At 44.6% G+C, this 17,090-nt stretch overlaps 1 protein-coding gene across 2 annotated transcripts; it reads right to left on the bottom strand.

Annotated features, from left to right (window-relative positions):
* Window positions 1-242: 242 nt before the first annotated feature.
* cep164 (centrosomal protein 164) lies at window positions 243-16,622 on the bottom strand. 2 transcript variants are annotated; one of them, XM_014980781.2, is made up of 28 exons: window positions 16,457-16,622; window positions 15,986-16,069; window positions 14,789-14,900; window positions 14,060-14,294; window positions 13,662-13,826; window positions 13,442-13,558; window positions 13,282-13,362; window positions 13,066-13,170; window positions 10,952-11,950; window positions 10,455-10,505; window positions 10,211-10,344; window positions 9,354-9,860; window positions 9,123-9,254; window positions 8,589-8,784; window positions 5,562-5,639; window positions 5,352-5,474; window positions 5,059-5,202; window positions 4,882-4,965; window positions 4,082-4,150; window positions 3,746-4,005; window positions 3,176-3,346; window positions 2,919-3,096; window positions 2,696-2,803; window positions 2,376-2,475; window positions 1,261-1,626; window positions 1,103-1,175; window positions 889-1,008; window positions 243-726 (listed from the first exon to the last, which is right to left on the bottom strand). In XM_014980781.2, exons 2-28 carry the CDS (start codon window positions 16,062-16,064, stop codon window positions 633-635), a joined length of 4,881 nt encoding a protein of 1,626 aa, XP_014836267.2. In that variant the 5' UTR covers window positions 16,065-16,069; window positions 16,457-16,622; the 3' UTR covers window positions 243-632. The 2 variants fall into 2 exon arrangements, with proteins under 2 accessions (XP_014836267.2, XP_087867886.1); XM_088011760.1 differs by lacking the exon at window positions 10,952-11,950.
* Window positions 16,623-17,090: the final 468 nt, after the last annotated feature.

Here is a 17,090-nt window from a genome sequence, read left to right as displayed (position 1 = left end):
TTGGTTGAACCTCAAATATAATTTTAGTTTGTTTTTCCTCAAAGGATAAATGTGTTTAGTGCCCCATTAGTGGTTCTCCGGTCAGACTCTCACCTGAGCCATGGACCTCTGGCAGCTCCTCCAGAGCCACCATGCCATCTCTGGTTTCTGCAAGAGTTTCTGCTGTTCCTGGGTTTATCCCAATACATTTTTTTTAGTTGTAATGTGAAGGAGTATGAATCATTTCTATAGGTGTGGGCAAATGAAAATTGATAAAAATTACATTTATTAAAAAATACAATATTTACACAAGACATGCACACAATATGTATTTGCAGCAGTTACTGGTCTGTAAACACCGAAGAGAGCTAGTAAATGTATTGTTCTGCAAAAGTTGAAATAGCTAAAAACCTTTAAATAAGTGCTTTACAAAAACCAGTGACATAAAGACACCTGTAACCGGCACATGGTTTTAGAAGAAATCATGTCTGGACCTGACTTGGTGAACCAGCCTGAGTTTACAACATCCGGAGAAGGAGTTACATCCCTGAAGATCTTTATTCTGAAAGCTTAAACGTCCTTGTAAACATCACTTGCTGATCTGTCACAGTGTCATTCATGACCCAAAGTCCACAGAACTGCTGGTTACGACCTCAGTAGTGATAGACTCTGATCTGGTTGTTGTCGTCCAGGCCCAGCTGGATCAGTCTGTTAGAGGAAGCAGCTCGATAGCGAGTGAACAGAGGTCTGGAGGGCGGAGTTAAAGACGACACCAGGTGAAGATGACAACACTTTTTTTCTTTCTTAAAGGGAATCTGAAAATGTTAAAAGCTCTTTGATTTGTTTCTCTTTAATAATTAAATTCATTTCGACCACTAAAAATCAAAGTGTTTTCTGCAGGAAGGATACATGCTGGGGTCTTTGCTCCGCATGTTCAGCCACTTCTTGTTACTGTCAATCAGCCCCTGCAGTCTCTGACCGTCCAGCTCCACTGATTTCTGCATCACCTGATGGTTGCGGCTGTGCTGACTAACACACACACACACACACGGAAACACACACTTTAGCTCACTGTCAGGCAGTAATAATCAACCGTTTGACCAAAAGCAAAAGGCGTCTGTACCTGATGGGAGTGTATGATGGATAAGACGGGACGGTTCTCACGGTGCTGGAAGCGACCGGGTCAGCAGCTGCTCCTGCAGAACAGAAGAACTGCTCAGAACCAGCAGGAGGGACTAACCGAGCCCAGATGTCCAGCTTTTAATTTGACCTTTGACCTACCAGGGAATATCTGGCTCCACCTGCTGTTCATGAAGTCTCCTGGGGCAATCAGCCCGCTGCTGATGGGGGTGCTGAACAGAGGGGGCGCTGCAGAGCCACTCCACAGCCTCTCAGACAGAGGCGGCGCTAAAGAGCTGGGGGCCAGGCCGGGCCCCTGCGGGAAAACGAGCGCTGAGGCGGGAGCTGGCCCCCACGCCTCTGTACCAAACCGCTGAGGCAGCGGCACAGAGAAGGAGGGGTAGAGTGGGCTGCTCTCCCTCTGGGTCAACGAGCCCAGAGCGGTCAGAACGCTGTCCAGCTGGGCTGAGATGTACTGCAGCGACTCAGCTAACTCCTTGACTTTGGCTGGGATGATGGGATGATCTCCTGATGAGGGGAGGAGGAGAGACGAAGGGAGGAAGCAGAAGCTCTATCAGCATGGTAACACGCAGGACAGAAATAAAACAATAAGCTGATTGTTATAGTTTTTTTCTACCTCATACATGTTTTTATTCCAGTGGCGCTGTCGGCTGTTGCAAACGTTTTCGTTTCCTTAGACAGAAAACTTTGCACCAGTGACTGAATTTGAATCTGTTTTAATTATAAATGATGCATTTCTATATAATGATCAAATGAACTGAACTCATGAAAATAAACTATTAGAATTCACGATTCATATTAAAGCATAAAGAAAAGAGCAGATTAACGCTCCAACCCTGGAGGAGAACGAACCAGAGATCCATCCTGGACACGTCGATATTCAAATATTGCACCACTACAACAGGAAGTTACACGAGCACAGCCTTCGCATTTTCAAAATAATTCACCAAGACCGACTATATTTGCTGGAAATACTCATTATACTAATGGATATATGGGTATATTTATACATACATGCTGTCAGCATGGATCGGCTGCATAAACACAAAACATGTGGGTTTAATTCTGAAGCCTATTAAGTCACGTTCTCTTGCTCTTGTTGCAGTAAGAGCGTCAATCAAGGCAGACAATGAGAGAGCAACGAAGGGAAAAAATATTAATTTTGGAAGTTAAGAATGGTGTGTTTATACTGTTTTTATGATGCAAACTACTCTAAACAGCCTTGTCATTGTGAAGCGTTGCCATGTGTGTGTTACCTGTCCCGTCCTGCGGCTCCACGGGGCTGCTGGTGTCTGACCTGGTCAGGTCAAACGTCACCTTCCTGTCAGGAAGCTGAGACGAATCCTCAAACATGGCCTGAAGGAACACGGCAACAAACACGCCTGCTGTTGACTATGTGATTGGACTCATGCTACTAGATGATAAAATGTGCAAGATATTCCAGATTAACAAGTGAGATTTATGACCCAAATATTTCATTTTCAATCTTTCACTGAATTAGCTAAGAATAATTACGTATATAATAAGCAGAGGAGGAGATTTGTTTCGTGTTTTTTTTTTTTGTTTGTTTCCTGACCTCGTCAGCCATGGAGCTCTCCAGCTGCTGCAGCTGCTCCTCCTTCCTCTGCAGGAGGGAGTTTCCTCTCTGAACTGTCCGCTGAAGCTCCGCCACATCTCTGGCCTCCTGACAAAACCAGAGACACCAGTCGGTATTCAGTGGCGCATTTCTCAGAAATCAGCCCGTTGTTTGAGGCGTTTACAAGAGGAGTGTGGGGGGGAGGTTATACTCCAGCCTGCACCTGCTGGATGCTCCTCATCCTCTCCTCACTGGGTTCTCTGAGGCCGGGGTCCTGGCTGCTGCTCGTCTGGGCTGCCCGCAGAGCTGCCTGCCTCTCCATCAGCCGGCTGTTCTCACGCTCCAGGAACTGCTTGGTCTTCTGGATGGAGGCGCCGTGTGAGGAGACGTACTGACGCAGCCTAGGAACGATTTGATCACGGTTGTTTTACGCTTTCAGCAAGTCATCGGTTTGATGCTCTGGGTTTCGTTCCTCCTTACTCGTTGATGCTGCACTGGCTGTCGGCTACGGGGGACAGAGGCGAGTCCAACTCGTCCGCCTGGAGCGATGAGTCTATCCTGTCATCAGAGGGCGCTGTCGCTTTCTCTGCTTCCTTCTTGTTCTGCTCCGATTGGGGCAAAGTTCTTCCGTCTTCAGCTTGTTCCAGCTCACTGAAAAAAAAAAAATCATCTTTAATGTTGAGATTTTTGTTTTAAGGAGTTACTTTTTAGATGTTGTCTTTTTACATTTGTTTTATTTCTTTCATGTAAACCAGCAGTTGTAATTTTGCGTGTCAAACTCGAGGCCCGTGGACCAAATCCGGCCCAGAACAGCTATTTATGGGTCACTCAAGATTCTAGAGAGGCGCATAAATAAAACATCAAGATAACTGATGTGCGCTTAAATATTATTTCATCAGTCAAATCGAATCAGATTTTATTTGTGTAATATCAAATAACGTCAATGTGAAAACATGTGTATCAATACATTCTGCCATAATGTATTACGACAGGGCTCATTTTCATGCGCCCTGAAATGAAAATGAGTTTGACACCCTGATCTGTACCGACCTGACTCTGCAGGTGAGGCGGTCACATCTCTCCTGCAGCAGCGCCACCTTGCGCTCCAGCCGCTCCCTGTCCTCCCGCGCCGTCCTGCTCTCCTCCCTGGCTTTGTCTCGCTCTTCTCTCATCCTGTAACTCTGGTCCTTGGCCTCGTCCCTCTCCTCCCTGGCTCTGTGTGAGAGCTCTCGGGCCTGTGCCACCTCCTCCCTCAGCCTCTGCAGCTCCTCGCTCAGCTGGTCTCTTTCCCGGACCAGCCGAGGGAGAGCCTGGAGAGACACGTGCGAACGCACAGTCGGTGGACGGCACAAAAAAACGAAAGAAATTGGTGAGAAAAACCCGCACCTCTAACTGCCGGTCTAAGTCTTCCTCGTCTTCGCCGAGTTTCTTCCTCCTCCGATTAAGATCTGCAGCCTGACAGGAGGAGGATATGATCAGCTCGTGTAGTTAGGATTTAGGATTTGTGTTAAGAGAACACACAGTGCTTTGCAAGAGTATTCATACCCTGGAAACTTTTAAACATTTTGTTTCATCACAACCACCAACTTCAGGTTTTTTACATTAAGTCTAACAAACCTCAGAGGATGGCTGCTTTTTGTTTTATCCACAAAAGCAACCAATTGTGTTGTCTTACAGTGAGTTAAAATGGTCTAGTTAAAGTCCACATCCGAATCCAACTGGGAAACTGTAGTCTTTTGAAAGCTATGTCTTATATTCTGTCCACATTACAATTATCCACTGTTGTTTGGTAGTTCCTTGCAAAAATACAAAATCTTACAAAAGTATTTTTTGTTTAGTTTCTAGTTCAATTATCTTAGTACACTTAAATAAGACAAAACTAACAAGTAATTTTTCAGCAACAAATGGGAGTTTTATTTAAGTAAATAATTCAGCTCCACTGGCAGATCTTTGCCTTTATAATAGATTTTTCCCCAAAAATTCAATAGAGAAGAATTACTGACTAAAAACAAGCTCCTACGTCTTCCTGATAAGTTAATTTAAATAAGCAAGATGTTGTGTTTTTGCAGTGTTTATCACATAAAAATCACAGAAAACACAAAGATATTAGTGGTTGTGAAGTAACACAACATGTTGAGATCAACATGAATGTGTCTGCAAAGCTCTGTGTTTTACTAGAGGAAAACCTTAGTCTGCAGCAGGACTTCCAGGCTCTGCAGCTCTTTCTCTCTCAGCTCCAATTTATCAGCTTGATCCCTCAGCTCTGATTCCTGCAGGAGAAAATAAGACGACTGCATTGTTTGGGAATCGTTTGAACAGCATGATAAATCCCGGCAGAGCCATGCGCCTGCATCTCGACTAACCTTGCGGGAATGAGCCAGCTGCGTCTTCTGTATCTGTCCATCGAGCTGCAGGCGGAGTCTGTCCAGCTGGAGGTCATGTGACGCCTGGAGGCGAGCCCTGTCCTCCTGTAGCGTGTGCAACAAGCGCTCCCTCTGGGCGGTCTCCTGCAACACAAGCATGTAGACGTACCGTCAAGAATCACCTGGAAGCAAACACGAGGATCTTATTTTTCCCCAGGATATTTGAAAACATTCCTTAGTTGTACGTCAGAATTTGCCTCGGTTTTAAATCAGAATTTGTTCCGAAGTCTGACCTCGTCCAGATATTTCTCTCTGAGGCCGTTCATCTCTCTCCGGTGGTCGTCCTTCAGCTGCTCCAGCTTCCTCTCGTGTTCGCGCTGCACCTCGTCCCGCACTTCCTGCAGCACATCGCTCAGCTGCGCACAAACAAGCACAAAAGCTTACTTAGATGATGCTGATGACATTAGGTGTGTGTGCGTATGTGTGTGTGTGCTTTTCCTAACCTCTCTGTGGTACTCTGCCAGCTGCTGTTCAGGTCGGGGACTCACTATCAGCTCCTTCCTCCTCTCGGAAAAGTTGACCTTTATACAGACATAAAGTTTTAAACACAAACTGATCTTTCTTTATTTTGCCAGAAAAGTCCATAAAAACAGATCAGATGAAAACTTTGCGGTGGATTTAAATATAAATATATATATATATATATATATATATATATATATATCATATATAGCTGACTGTATAGCTCAGTGGGTAAGACACCAGTCTACCACCTGGGAGACCGGGGTTCGAATCCAGGTTGGGGCAAGTTACAACAGTGCAATTGAGCTATGCAGTGTGGGTCCCTAGGCAAGACCCTTGGAGCTATATAGCCTACCTCATACAATGAGAGACACTGATAAGCATGACATGCCGGCTCAGACGTCGCCCGGCCAAACAAGGTCTGCGTCAGGTGCTGGGGAACCAGAGCACCTTGATGAAAAATGGGCTACTGGAACAAGATGGAAATGGGCGAGAGACGAAAACATGGATCTGTTGGAATGCTACTACTCAAGTAACCCTAGTCAGAGGGGTTACATGCAAAGACTGAGGGTGGAATGGTTACTTCGACACCCACAGTCTACAATGACTGCCAAACAACTAGTAGCTCAGTGCTCCAACATCCGCAAACGGCAACTGCTATCACAACTTGAGATTGACGAGGTACAACACAAATGCTACGGCATAAGGGAGGAGCCCAAAGGTAAGGTCAGGGGGGAGTTAACTACTCCCCACCCCGAGACTGGGTATGCAGCCCCAGTAATGAACGAACTATCAAAGCTGAACGAGACAGCAACTGACCTGAGAGAGAGAATCGTGGCCCGAATGAACACCAGGCAACCCCGACGCCAATTACAACGGCTGAGTGAAGTACCATGTGAATGCAGCATTGAGAACAATCCCTACCAACACCATAACAGAAATACCAATGAGCTGATATACAACTCAGCATCAGTGATCCTTGAAATGCTCGGCTATAAGAGCAACCATGAGACCCAATATCCATCATGGAAAAGTACAGCCAGATGCCCATACCTGAAGCACTCGAAACTGCCAAACAAAGGCTCCAAGCCTTGGCCAGCCGCCTAAAGAGAGAATGAAGCCAGGAGGATCAACCGGCTCTTCTCCACCCAACCAGCTAAAGTGTACTCTCAATGGCAGGGTACTAACAACAGAGCAGACCCACCAAGGCTGGAGACTGAACAATACTGGAAAGGCATATGGGAAAGGGAGGCACAGTGGCTAACCTCTCTACGAGAGGACCACAGCAACCTCCCTGAACAAGCCCCGGTAACCATCACTGTGGCAGATGTCCAAGAAAGAGTCTCGGGTATGAAAAACTGGACAGCACCAGGGCCTGACATGATCCATGCCTACTGGCTAAAGAAACTCACTGCCCTCCATGAGCGACTGGCAGCTCATCCCATCCAACTATCGGCCAATAACCTGTCTTTCTACAACATGGAAGCTCATGTCAGGCATCATAGCGGCTAAGATAAGCGGACACATGGATAAATACATGAGCACGGCACAGAAGGGCATCGGCATAAATAGTAGAGGAGCCAAACACCAACTCCTTGTAGACCACACAGTCGCCCGAGACTGCAAAACCCGACACACCAACCTGTGCACCGCTTGGATTGATTACAAGAAAGCCTATGACTCAATGCCACACACCTGGATCATTGAATGCTTAGAGATGTACAACATCAATAGGACTCTAAGAGCCTTCATTGCAAACTCGATGGGGCTGTGGAAAACCACCCTTGAAGCCAACTGCAAACCGCTTATACCAAGGAGATGCTCTGTCCCCACTGCTGTTCTGCATAGGCCTGAACCCCCTCAGCCAAATCATCAACAAGACTGGCTACGGATACCGACTTAAGAATGGGGCCACAATCAGTCACCTCCTCTACATGGATGACATCAAGCTGTACGCCAAGAGCGAGCGAGACATCGACTCACTGATCCACACCACCAGGATCTACAGCACTGACATTGGGATGTCATTCGGACTAGAGAAGTGTGGCCGGATGGTTACAAAGAGAGGGAAGGTCGTCCGCACAGAAGGGGTCTCACTCCCAGAGGGAACGATAGCAGACATAGAGCACAGCTACAAGTACCTGGGAATACCACAAGCAAATGGCAACCTCGATGAGGTCACAAGGAAAGGAGCCACAGCCAAATACCTCCAACGAATAAGGCAAGTCCTGAGAAGCCAGCTCAATGGCAAGAACAAGATCCGTGCAATAAACAGCTATGCCTTACCAGTAATCAGATACCCTGCCGGAATAATTAGCTGGCCAATGGAAGAGATGAAGGCCACGGATGTTAAGACTCGGAAGCTACTAACCATGCATGGAGGGTTCCACCCCAAATCCAGCACCCTGAGACTGTACACGAGCCGTAAGGAAGGAGGCAGAGGACTAGTGAGTGTGAGAGCCACTGTCCAGGATGAAACATCTAAGATCCATAAATACATCAAGGACAAAGCCTCAACGGACGATGTGCTCAGCGAATGTCTCAGGCAATGGGGAACAGAGGACGAGGTGCTGGAGGAACCATCATGGGAAGACAAGCCCCTACATGGGATGTACCACCGACAAATAACTGAAGTATTTATATATATATATAAATATAAATATATATATATATATATATATATATATATATAAATATAAATATAAATATATATATATATATATATATATATATATATATATATATATATAAATATAAATATATATTTATATTTATATATATATATATATATATAAATATAAATATATATATATATATATATATATATATATATATATATATATATATATATATATATATATATATATATATATATATAAATATAAAATCTTTTGACATTTGATCATTAAAACTGTCGCATTCAGCTGTACGGAGAGTAAATCTGTTAGTAGTGCGGTGTTGCCAGTTTCAGATGCAGCTCTTCTAAACTGCTCCCCACGCTCGGTCACCTCCTTTTTCAGCGTGTTCAGTTTCTCCTCCCTCTCCCTCTCCAGCCTCTTCTTCGTGGCCCCCAGCTCCTCCTCTGACTCCGCCTTGAGTCGCTCCATGTCCTGCTTCTTCTGCGCCTCCAGCCTGTCGCGTGTCGCCGCTCGATCCTCCTCCAGGGCGACGTGCATCTCCTTCAACAACGCCTCACTCTCTTCCCTGAAAATATGAAATTAGCCTTAATGTTGATGGCGAAGTTAAAGATGCTCTAAAAGCCCTAAGGATGTTGAAGTTGTGCACCAAACATTTCATGTTTTTCTGGAGAAAAAATGTTTTAAAAAGGTAACAATTATACCCTTTATCATTTCCAGTAAAACATATTAACATAAAACTGTACATGTGAACCACTTGTGTGAACCTATGCTGCTTTTACACCTGAATTTCCCCTCAGTGGGACAATACAGGCTGTTTCTGGTCTATTCTAAGCTTTTTGTTTGTAGCATGGCATTAAGTGAGGAAGTCCTCAGTGCTCCGTATTTCCTTCATGGATGTCTGACCTGAGTTTCTGCTGCCGCCGCTCCCTCTCCTCTCTGACGGACTCTCGTAGTTCCTCCAGAGTTTTATCAGCCTCCTCCTTCAGCCTGGCCTCCGCCTCTTTCCTCTCAGACAGAAGATTCTGCCGCAGCTCCCTGGAAATACGCAGACAAAAAGGAAGGCAGAGCAACACGGGTGTTATAGTTCAAGTAAGTCTGTAATTAAACTGTTAGGTGAATTCAGCCAACACCTACCTCAGTTTCTTCTCGCTTTCCTTTCTCAGTTTCCCTTCCTCCTCCTCCTCTTCCCTCCTCAGATTCTTCTGAAGGAGGCGCATCCTCGCCTCCTTTTCCTTCAACAAACGCTCCCTCTCCTCCGCCAGCCCTTGTTCAAGCTCCCTTCTCAGCCTCTCCTTCTCCCTCTCCATCTCCTCCGTCTCTGCCTTCATCTTCTCCTCCTCTTCCTCTCGTTCTCTCTCCGTCCGTGCTTTCCAGTTTGGCTCTTCTTCCAGAGAACCTTCCTGTTTTTTTGAGGACGGTTCCGTCTTTTCGACCCGGGCGTCCACCGTCCGGCCGGGCCGACCTCGAGAGGTTTCGGGTCTCTGCAGCCCCAGAGTCACAGCAAGGTTTTGCGCTTTGGGATGTTTTGGGGATCTTAGTTCGAGGTCGGAGGAGCTGGACAGCGAATGGCTGGACTGGTGGAGGACAAGCCGATCAACTTTATGGGCCGTGAGCTCGACTTTGTCTTCAGGCAGCGCCGGACTGAAGAGACATCGGGAGAGGACAGAGTTACGGTCGTTCTTACAGTTTATCTTTCAAGTATGATGCAACAAAAGTTGTGCTCACGTTTACAAAAATGACAGAACCAACAGTCTTAAGGAAACTGATATCAACAGCATGATATCAGGGATCACAGCAGAGCCATGAAGGTCTAATTAAGGTCATGGCCTAATTGTTAAGAAGTATTCTAGCAGACAAGAGGCAACCTTCTCTGTATAAGGAGGGTGATGATCATTTGTACCATGAATACTGGGAGCATGAGATCAAAAAACCTTTGAAGTGACTTCTCACTAAGATCAGCATTAATATTCAAACATCATTCACAAAATAACCTCTTGGTGGCCTCAGTCTTTGTCTTTCCTCCGCTCTCTTTCCCCTCTACATCTCCCGTTTCCTCCCTCTCGTCTTTCTCCAGCGGACCGATTGTGCCAGACAAATCTTTGATGTCTAGACCCTTCTGTGACAGCTAAAAGACAGAGGGGGGGGGCAAAGAAAATCCAGAACATTTCTGAGACTTTCAAAAATCAAACAGCCGGGTTTATGTGTGATGAGTTTCACAGAAGGCGGTCAGATTACCTTCAGGTCCAAGGAAGAAACCTCTGCCGTGTTCTTATTGGCCTCAGACTCCTGCAACAACACAAACACGCTCAGTGGAAGAGCATGCATGAACAGAAGCACGCAGACAAACACCGAACCAAGACTAATGCAGGACAAACATGCAAGCAAAGGCAGCAAACGGCACTCTAAAGATTTCTAACAGCAAAGCGAAAGCTTTAAAGTGGGAAGTGGTGGCAGGAAATGGAGGTCCAATTTCTGACTGAACAGCTCACAAAAGCAGCTGGCTAGTCTGTAACACCAATGGGGTCCAGGGACCAAAACTTTCCAATCCAATCCTCGAGGACACAAGCAGATTATCCTTTGATGAGGTTAATCTCCTTGCATGCACGATGACACCCAGACAGAGAATCACAGCAACACAACTCAGCCCCTAAGGCGCTGGAGTTGGACTTGGGGAGCTACATGCTTGCAGAGCCGGGAGCCTGGAGGAGGACAGAGGCGACACCGAACCCTACCTCTGCAGGAAGGCAGGAGGGAGTCTTCTGTCCTCGCCCGGCCGGCTGGGTTGGAGACAGGCCTGCTCTAAACACCTCAACCACTTCGTCCTCACTTCCAGACGCTCCTGCTGGAGCTCGGCCCTCTGACTCGTCTTCCATCTCCACTCCTTCCTTCGAGGTCCCCTCTCCTTCGCTCTGTACAAACCTTTCTAACTCCTCCTCCGGGGTCTCTGTCAGTTTTCTGTGGCTTATGGAGCAACCCCCCAGAGCTCCGTCACTCTCACCCTCATCCTCATCTTCATGCTCTTCCTGCCCTCTTTTGTTTTTCTTCTCTTCTTCTTCCTTCTCACACTCACTCTGGGAGTCATCATCATAGATGTTTCTCTCAATCTCACCTCTGTTTCCATTTGACTTCCCCAGCTTCTCGCTTCCGCTGCCATTCCCATCCAAAGCAACGAAGCACTCTTCAACAATTTCATCCTCAATTTCAGGCTCTTCTGCTTCTTCCTCTCCTCCATTCTCCTCCTCTACATTCTTCTCACTCTTATTGCTTTCAGTTTTCTCCTCTCTGTTCTTGCCTTCGCCATTCTGGCTCTCAACATCTCCTTCTAACGCCTCATTACTCTTCTTTTCATCCTGTCCACTGCTGTGACCCACGCTCTCTGAAACTTGTTTTGCTTCATCTTGGCCCACACAGACTCCCTCCTCCAACTCGTCCCGTTCTCTCTCTTTACTTCCACTCCAAAGCTCTTCTACTTCTTCCCTTTCCTTTTCTTGGCTTAGATCATCTTGCTTCTCTCTTTTTGTTCCACCGTTATCCTCATTCCCTGCCTTGTCTTCCTCTGCCTTCTTCACTATTCCTTCTTTTCCATCATCTCCGTCCACTTTCTGGACATCTTCCCCTTCCTCCACCTCCTGTTCTGACCCCTGAGCTAAGTGTTCGGCTCCCTCCTCACTGGTTCGGGTCCTGCTGCCCGCCTTGGCAGAGAGCCGGACGTGGCGGCCCTTTAAAGAGTCCTTGTTGGAGGGGCAGAAGAAGACCAGTCCATCCATCCCAAAACATAAAGGAAGGCGTGCAGAGACACAAAGGGGCAGATAAGGGGGCAGGAGAGGGAATCAGGCAGACAAAAAGATTGTGACCCCCACAGAAGGACAATAAAGGTTGTGATGTTCCTTAAACAACAGCATGCAAAACTGATGGACACAATTTCAACATAATAATATGAGACATATAATCTGTGAAAAAAGTCAAGCTCCTCTGCCTTCTGTCAGTGGTTCTACTGCAATCTGCAGACATACACTCTCAGTCAGAAACAACCAATCAGAAGGCGGGTTTTAGCTCTGTTAATCAGCAGTTTCCTGTCTGTCTCATGTGATCTGCTCTGTTCACTGCAGATCACATGAGAGCTCTGTAGAGATCAGCTGAAGCCTGTCTATAAATGTTATGACATTCAAACCAGAGAACCAAGATTAGTAGGCAAAATATATATTTTTTTATATAGAATTTTTGTGTGTGTGTTGAGTCGTACTGAAGCAGAGTGGAAACAAGCAAGCTATGTAATACTGCATGTTGTGTTATTTTAGAAAGATTTTAAGAATGTGGATTTATGTCAACTGGTGTTGCCTTTGCATCGGGTTTTCTTATATTGTGGCGTTGGTGGGAACAGGGCTCATTATAGGCAAACGTATATTCATAAATGACTCTGATACATGGCGATAACACAAACAAGCCAGGGTTGCTTCGGCTCAGGAGGACAAAGAGGAAGGCACAGTAAAAGCCGCGCCCGTACGACAGATCCCAGCAGCACAGCAGCTGCTGGAACACATGTTGGGTCCGGGAAAGGTCGAGAGGTTTCAACGTTAAAGAGACGAAGGACAAGGAGTGACACATGATTCAAACAAATGGTGAGGGAAAAAAAAAAAAACATGATAAATGATCAAAAACAAGTTTTCTGAGCACAGCTGTCAGAATAGTTTGGATTTTCAAACAAGAAAAAAATCCTCAATGTTAACACTTAGTATAACTACTATAATGCATAAACAGTAACTAAACATAGCTAAGCTAACAACCTGAATGAATAAAACACTTCACAGCAAACCGGAGGGAGCAGAAAGCTTGATGATACGTTTACCTGACGGGACGGTGGTTCGGGGCTGTGGTCTCCAGACAGAGCCAAGTCCTGCAGCTCCGGCTCCGTCCTCTCCTCAGCTGGAGTCGCACCGCTGGCCTCGCTCTCCTGATCAAAACGAGCGCAGAGAAACCAAGCGCTTGCTTGAGGACTTCAGGAAAGAGTTTTAAAAAGCTTCACGTCGTTTGCTGAAGAGTCACTCGAGCCTCAGCTGTCTACCTCGTACTGCAGCCCTCCTCCGAGAGCATCCAGGTCTAAATGGAGGTTCTTCAACAGTCTGTCTGATCCACGGAGGCTCGGCTGGAAATAAGACGGAGACTGGTTTGTATGGAGAAAAAACAATAACCAATTACTGAAAGCATCGGAAAATTAAACCAACCTCATTATCGCAGATTTTCTCATCATCTTCATCATAATGTAAACCGTGCAAGCTCAGTGAAACCCTCTCCTCCTTCCTGGAGCCTAAAACACTCGCTGCCCCACTGCTTCGCGGACCCTGAAGAAAAAAAAACAAAAAAGAAAACATAAACAAAAACTATATTAAAGCAAACATAATGTCAATACGTAAATACAGAGATGCATTCTGGGTAAGGTTTTACTGGAAGGGACGTCTTGAGAGGTTCCAGCCCCCCTGAGCTGCCAAGGGACCCCCTGGCAGATGTGACAGACCCAGAGAGAGGGGCGTGCCCCAAGATGTCTAAACCTCTAAGAGGAGCCAGAGTAGACTGCGGGGACGGTAACGGCCCCAAAGATGAACTCAGTTCCTACAGAAAAAGATGGAGAGTCGGTGAAGAAACGACAGGCTTCCTACTGTTTCAAATAAAACCTTTTCCCCCAAAGATTTATCAGATCAGATGAGAGGATTCACGTTTTAAACTTTTATTCAGTTAAAAAGGAACGACGAGTCTCTTATTATCGAGACCCTGAAGAAAACGTCTAAACATAAATCTTTTAATTGTTAAAAATGCACAACACAAAATCCAGTGGGGTCACTAACTGCTGGAGTCTTCAGTGGCTCTTTCTTCCTCTTTTCTTTTTTCTCCTTCTTCTCCTTCTTCTCCTTCTTCTTCTTCTTGTCCTTCTTAGCTCCGCCCCCCCCAGCAGCGCCTACGAGCGGGGTGCGCTGGCGCTCCTGCTCCACCAGGCGCCGGTAGTGCTCGTCACAGGGGTGGTCCCAGGTGGACTGACCCGTGGAGAAGTTGAAGTAGTAGATGTCCCCGGACACGTCCTGGCTGCCACGAAAGAGGAGAGGACAAATCACTTTGAGCTGAAAATGCTGAAAGCACAAAATCTACCTCTGTGATTTATCGGTAACAACTTAAACTAGTGTTGTGTTGTGGTAAACCAGCATAACGTACCGGAAAACTATGAGGTAGAGTGAAGTGAGCATTTAAATTTGGCCCTCTTTTCTTTGATGCCCTTGGATAATTAGTGAACAAACACAACTTGTTCCCTTAAGGAGCACAACAACAGGATGGTGTTGATGAATGTGGAGAGGTTTGAAGTAGAGGTGGGCTCAGCTATGAAAGACCCAACGTGACACAATGAAGGTTGTCTTATTCTTCGCGTATTAACAACATTTATTCAATTCCGAATAAACCAAAAAAAAAATATATATATATAAAAATAAAAACAAACAACAACAACAAAAAAAAACACCCTCCTGTACTAACTTTCTGTTGAACTCAGATAATCCTACTGGGGAGGATCTTTCTTCTTTACTCACCATGGTTTCCACTCAGGAGGCAGAGGGGCGACCATGCCCTCTCTGGCCAGCCACAGGAGCTCCGGCTCATTGTTGGGATCAATGCCAATCTCTATCGCGTACTCATGGATCTCTGACCACAGGGAGTGAGAAGAACACGGGGAAAAATGAACAGAAGATGATCAATTTTTTTTAAAAACATTTCTGTGGCACAAGACTATAAACATCATTACATTCTACTTTATTACTACTGAACGAGATAAACTATCACGATCAAAAGATAAGCAGAGAGTCTTGATGAACAGGAATGTGCATCCACACATTACGAACACCAGATCAATCGTGGGAATGATGAATCAAACAGAAGTAAACTTCAGAAACCTACAATTATCAAACAAGTTGCGTTTAATAAGGAATTTATTTCTGTAAATCTGATTTCAGAGATAGTCTGAGAGAACAAATCTGGCCATCCTTGATATCTAGCCTGTCAAGAGAACATTTTCTCCAATTAGATGTTGAACATTCATCAGGGAGGAAGGAAAAAAGGAAGGGGTTGATGAATGATAGGAGGATAAAAGAAGAAACAAACATAGGAAGAAAGGGAAAAAGAAACATGGATTATGGGGAAAATAGATACACAGATGGAAATCAGTTCTAGAGAGTTGGAGAGGAAATATAACTTATAAAATAAAGAAAATAATAATAAATCAAAGATTTATCAAGACTTTATTTTCTCTTTCAGTTCATTCCTTTTCCTAACTCTGCCTGGCTCAACTATTAGGATTGTGAATTTAAAATTATTCTAGTGATCTTGCATCTGTCCAGGCAATTTGACAATTTTCCAAACTAATCAGATGGAAATCCAGAGAAACACCATTAGATATACAATGAAATAACACACAGATTTGATATTACTATGTTATACAATAGAAATGAGTCCTGAAGGAGTAAAGTCATTGAAGCAGTGGATTTGAATTCTATGTTTAATTGAATTGTGTTTGTGTCTCAAGGAATACTACTATATCTTTATTGTAATGTTTGTAAATAATTTTTAAAGTAACGTTTGGTGTGGACCACAGGAAGATAGTCTCTATTATGGTGGAAACTAATGGGGATCATTAAATAAGCAAATAAACATTGCAACTGCGACAGATTTTATAGTCTTGTGTTTTCCAGCACTCTCCAAAGCGGTCAATTTAATCAGGTTATAGTGTGTACCTTGTTCAGAGGGAATGTAGTTCTCATCGTAATCCTCCTCAAGGATCAGCTGGTCTCCTATGAGAGCAGCCGCTGTCATGGTTACTGCAGAGAGAAGAAGAAAGCTGGTTCACAGAGCAAAGATCTGATGCTGACGTAGAATAACATGGTGAAGATGGAACCGCGCTCACTAAAACATCTTTAAGGCAGTCTCCCTCACCCCACTGCACTAATAATAGGATTACAGCTTGAGATAACTTCACAGGTCCGCAAAGAGAAAAACCAGCACCCTATAAATAGGCGAACTGAGTCCAAACCGCCAGCTTTAGCAACCACAGAACAGCAACTTCGAAAGAAAACATTTTATGAGATACTGTATTATTGCGTAGGATGGGGAGTGTTGGAAGAGCTTCGATGTTAGCCTAACGTTAGCTCAGCAGGCTTAGTAGTTGAAGAAAAACTCATTCGTAGCGGTCAGTTCACATTCCTTACCTGAACCGCTTCTTCATCGGGACTTTCAACAGTTCCGAAAAGTTTCCAGCTCTTCGTGAAAGCCGTGGTATTATCAGAAAGCAATAATAGACGAACAGTTACGATATAAACATCATCTCCATGGACGCTTTTCTTGTTTCCTGTGGATCTGACTGGCTGAGCTACATGACGCCTTCATGTAAACTCGGATATTGTGTTTTCACCAAGACGTTCTGTGAATCTCCATATGTCAGTGTCAATGAATGGAATAACATAACAATAGATTCTGCTAATATATATTTTTTATTATATGTATATCAAAGAATATTACGCAAAATAACTTTTACTTGTCACATAGGAAGTATAGAAAATTGCTATGGGAATAAAGCTTCCGTTTTTTGTATTCTATTAACATGAAGGTAGATTTTCTTACACCCTTTAAAGCGGTCTAGATAAATACCCCAAACCTGAAAGTTATTTATTTATTTATTTATTTATTTATTTATTTATTTATTTATTTATTTATTTACACATGTGGGTAGTAATTTACTCAGTTACATTTATTTTAGTACATTTTTTGAAAAATACATTTTTAGTTTTACTGCATCTTACTTTTACTTTTACTCAAGTAATATTATTATGAAGTACCACTACT

This window comes from Poecilia mexicana, unplaced genomic scaffold (assembly GCF_051168715.1).
Source record: "Poecilia mexicana isolate PSO_F unplaced genomic scaffold, ASM5116871v1 scaffold_13, whole genome shotgun sequence".
NCBI lineage: Eukaryota > Metazoa > Chordata > Actinopteri > Cyprinodontiformes > Poeciliidae > Poecilia > Poecilia mexicana.
Note: the sequence above shows the minus strand (reverse complement) of the source record. Positions and strands in the feature narration are given on the sequence as shown.

Bases quoted from the DNA above. Each gene is read 5' to 3' on its own strand.
- cep164 (XM_014980781.2), bottom strand. From the start codon at position 16,064: ATGACAGCGGCTGCTCTCATAGGAGACCAGCTGATCCTTGAGGAGGAT. The intron at 13,559-13,661 runs GTAAAACCTTAC...TTTTTTCTTCAG, and splicing joins CTCTCAAGACGTCCCTTCCA to GGTCCGCGAAGCAGTGGGGC. The intron at 11,951-13,065 runs GTAAACGTATCA...CCCTCCAACAAG, and splicing joins CCGAACCACCGTCCCGTCAG to GACTCTTTAAAGGGCCGCCA.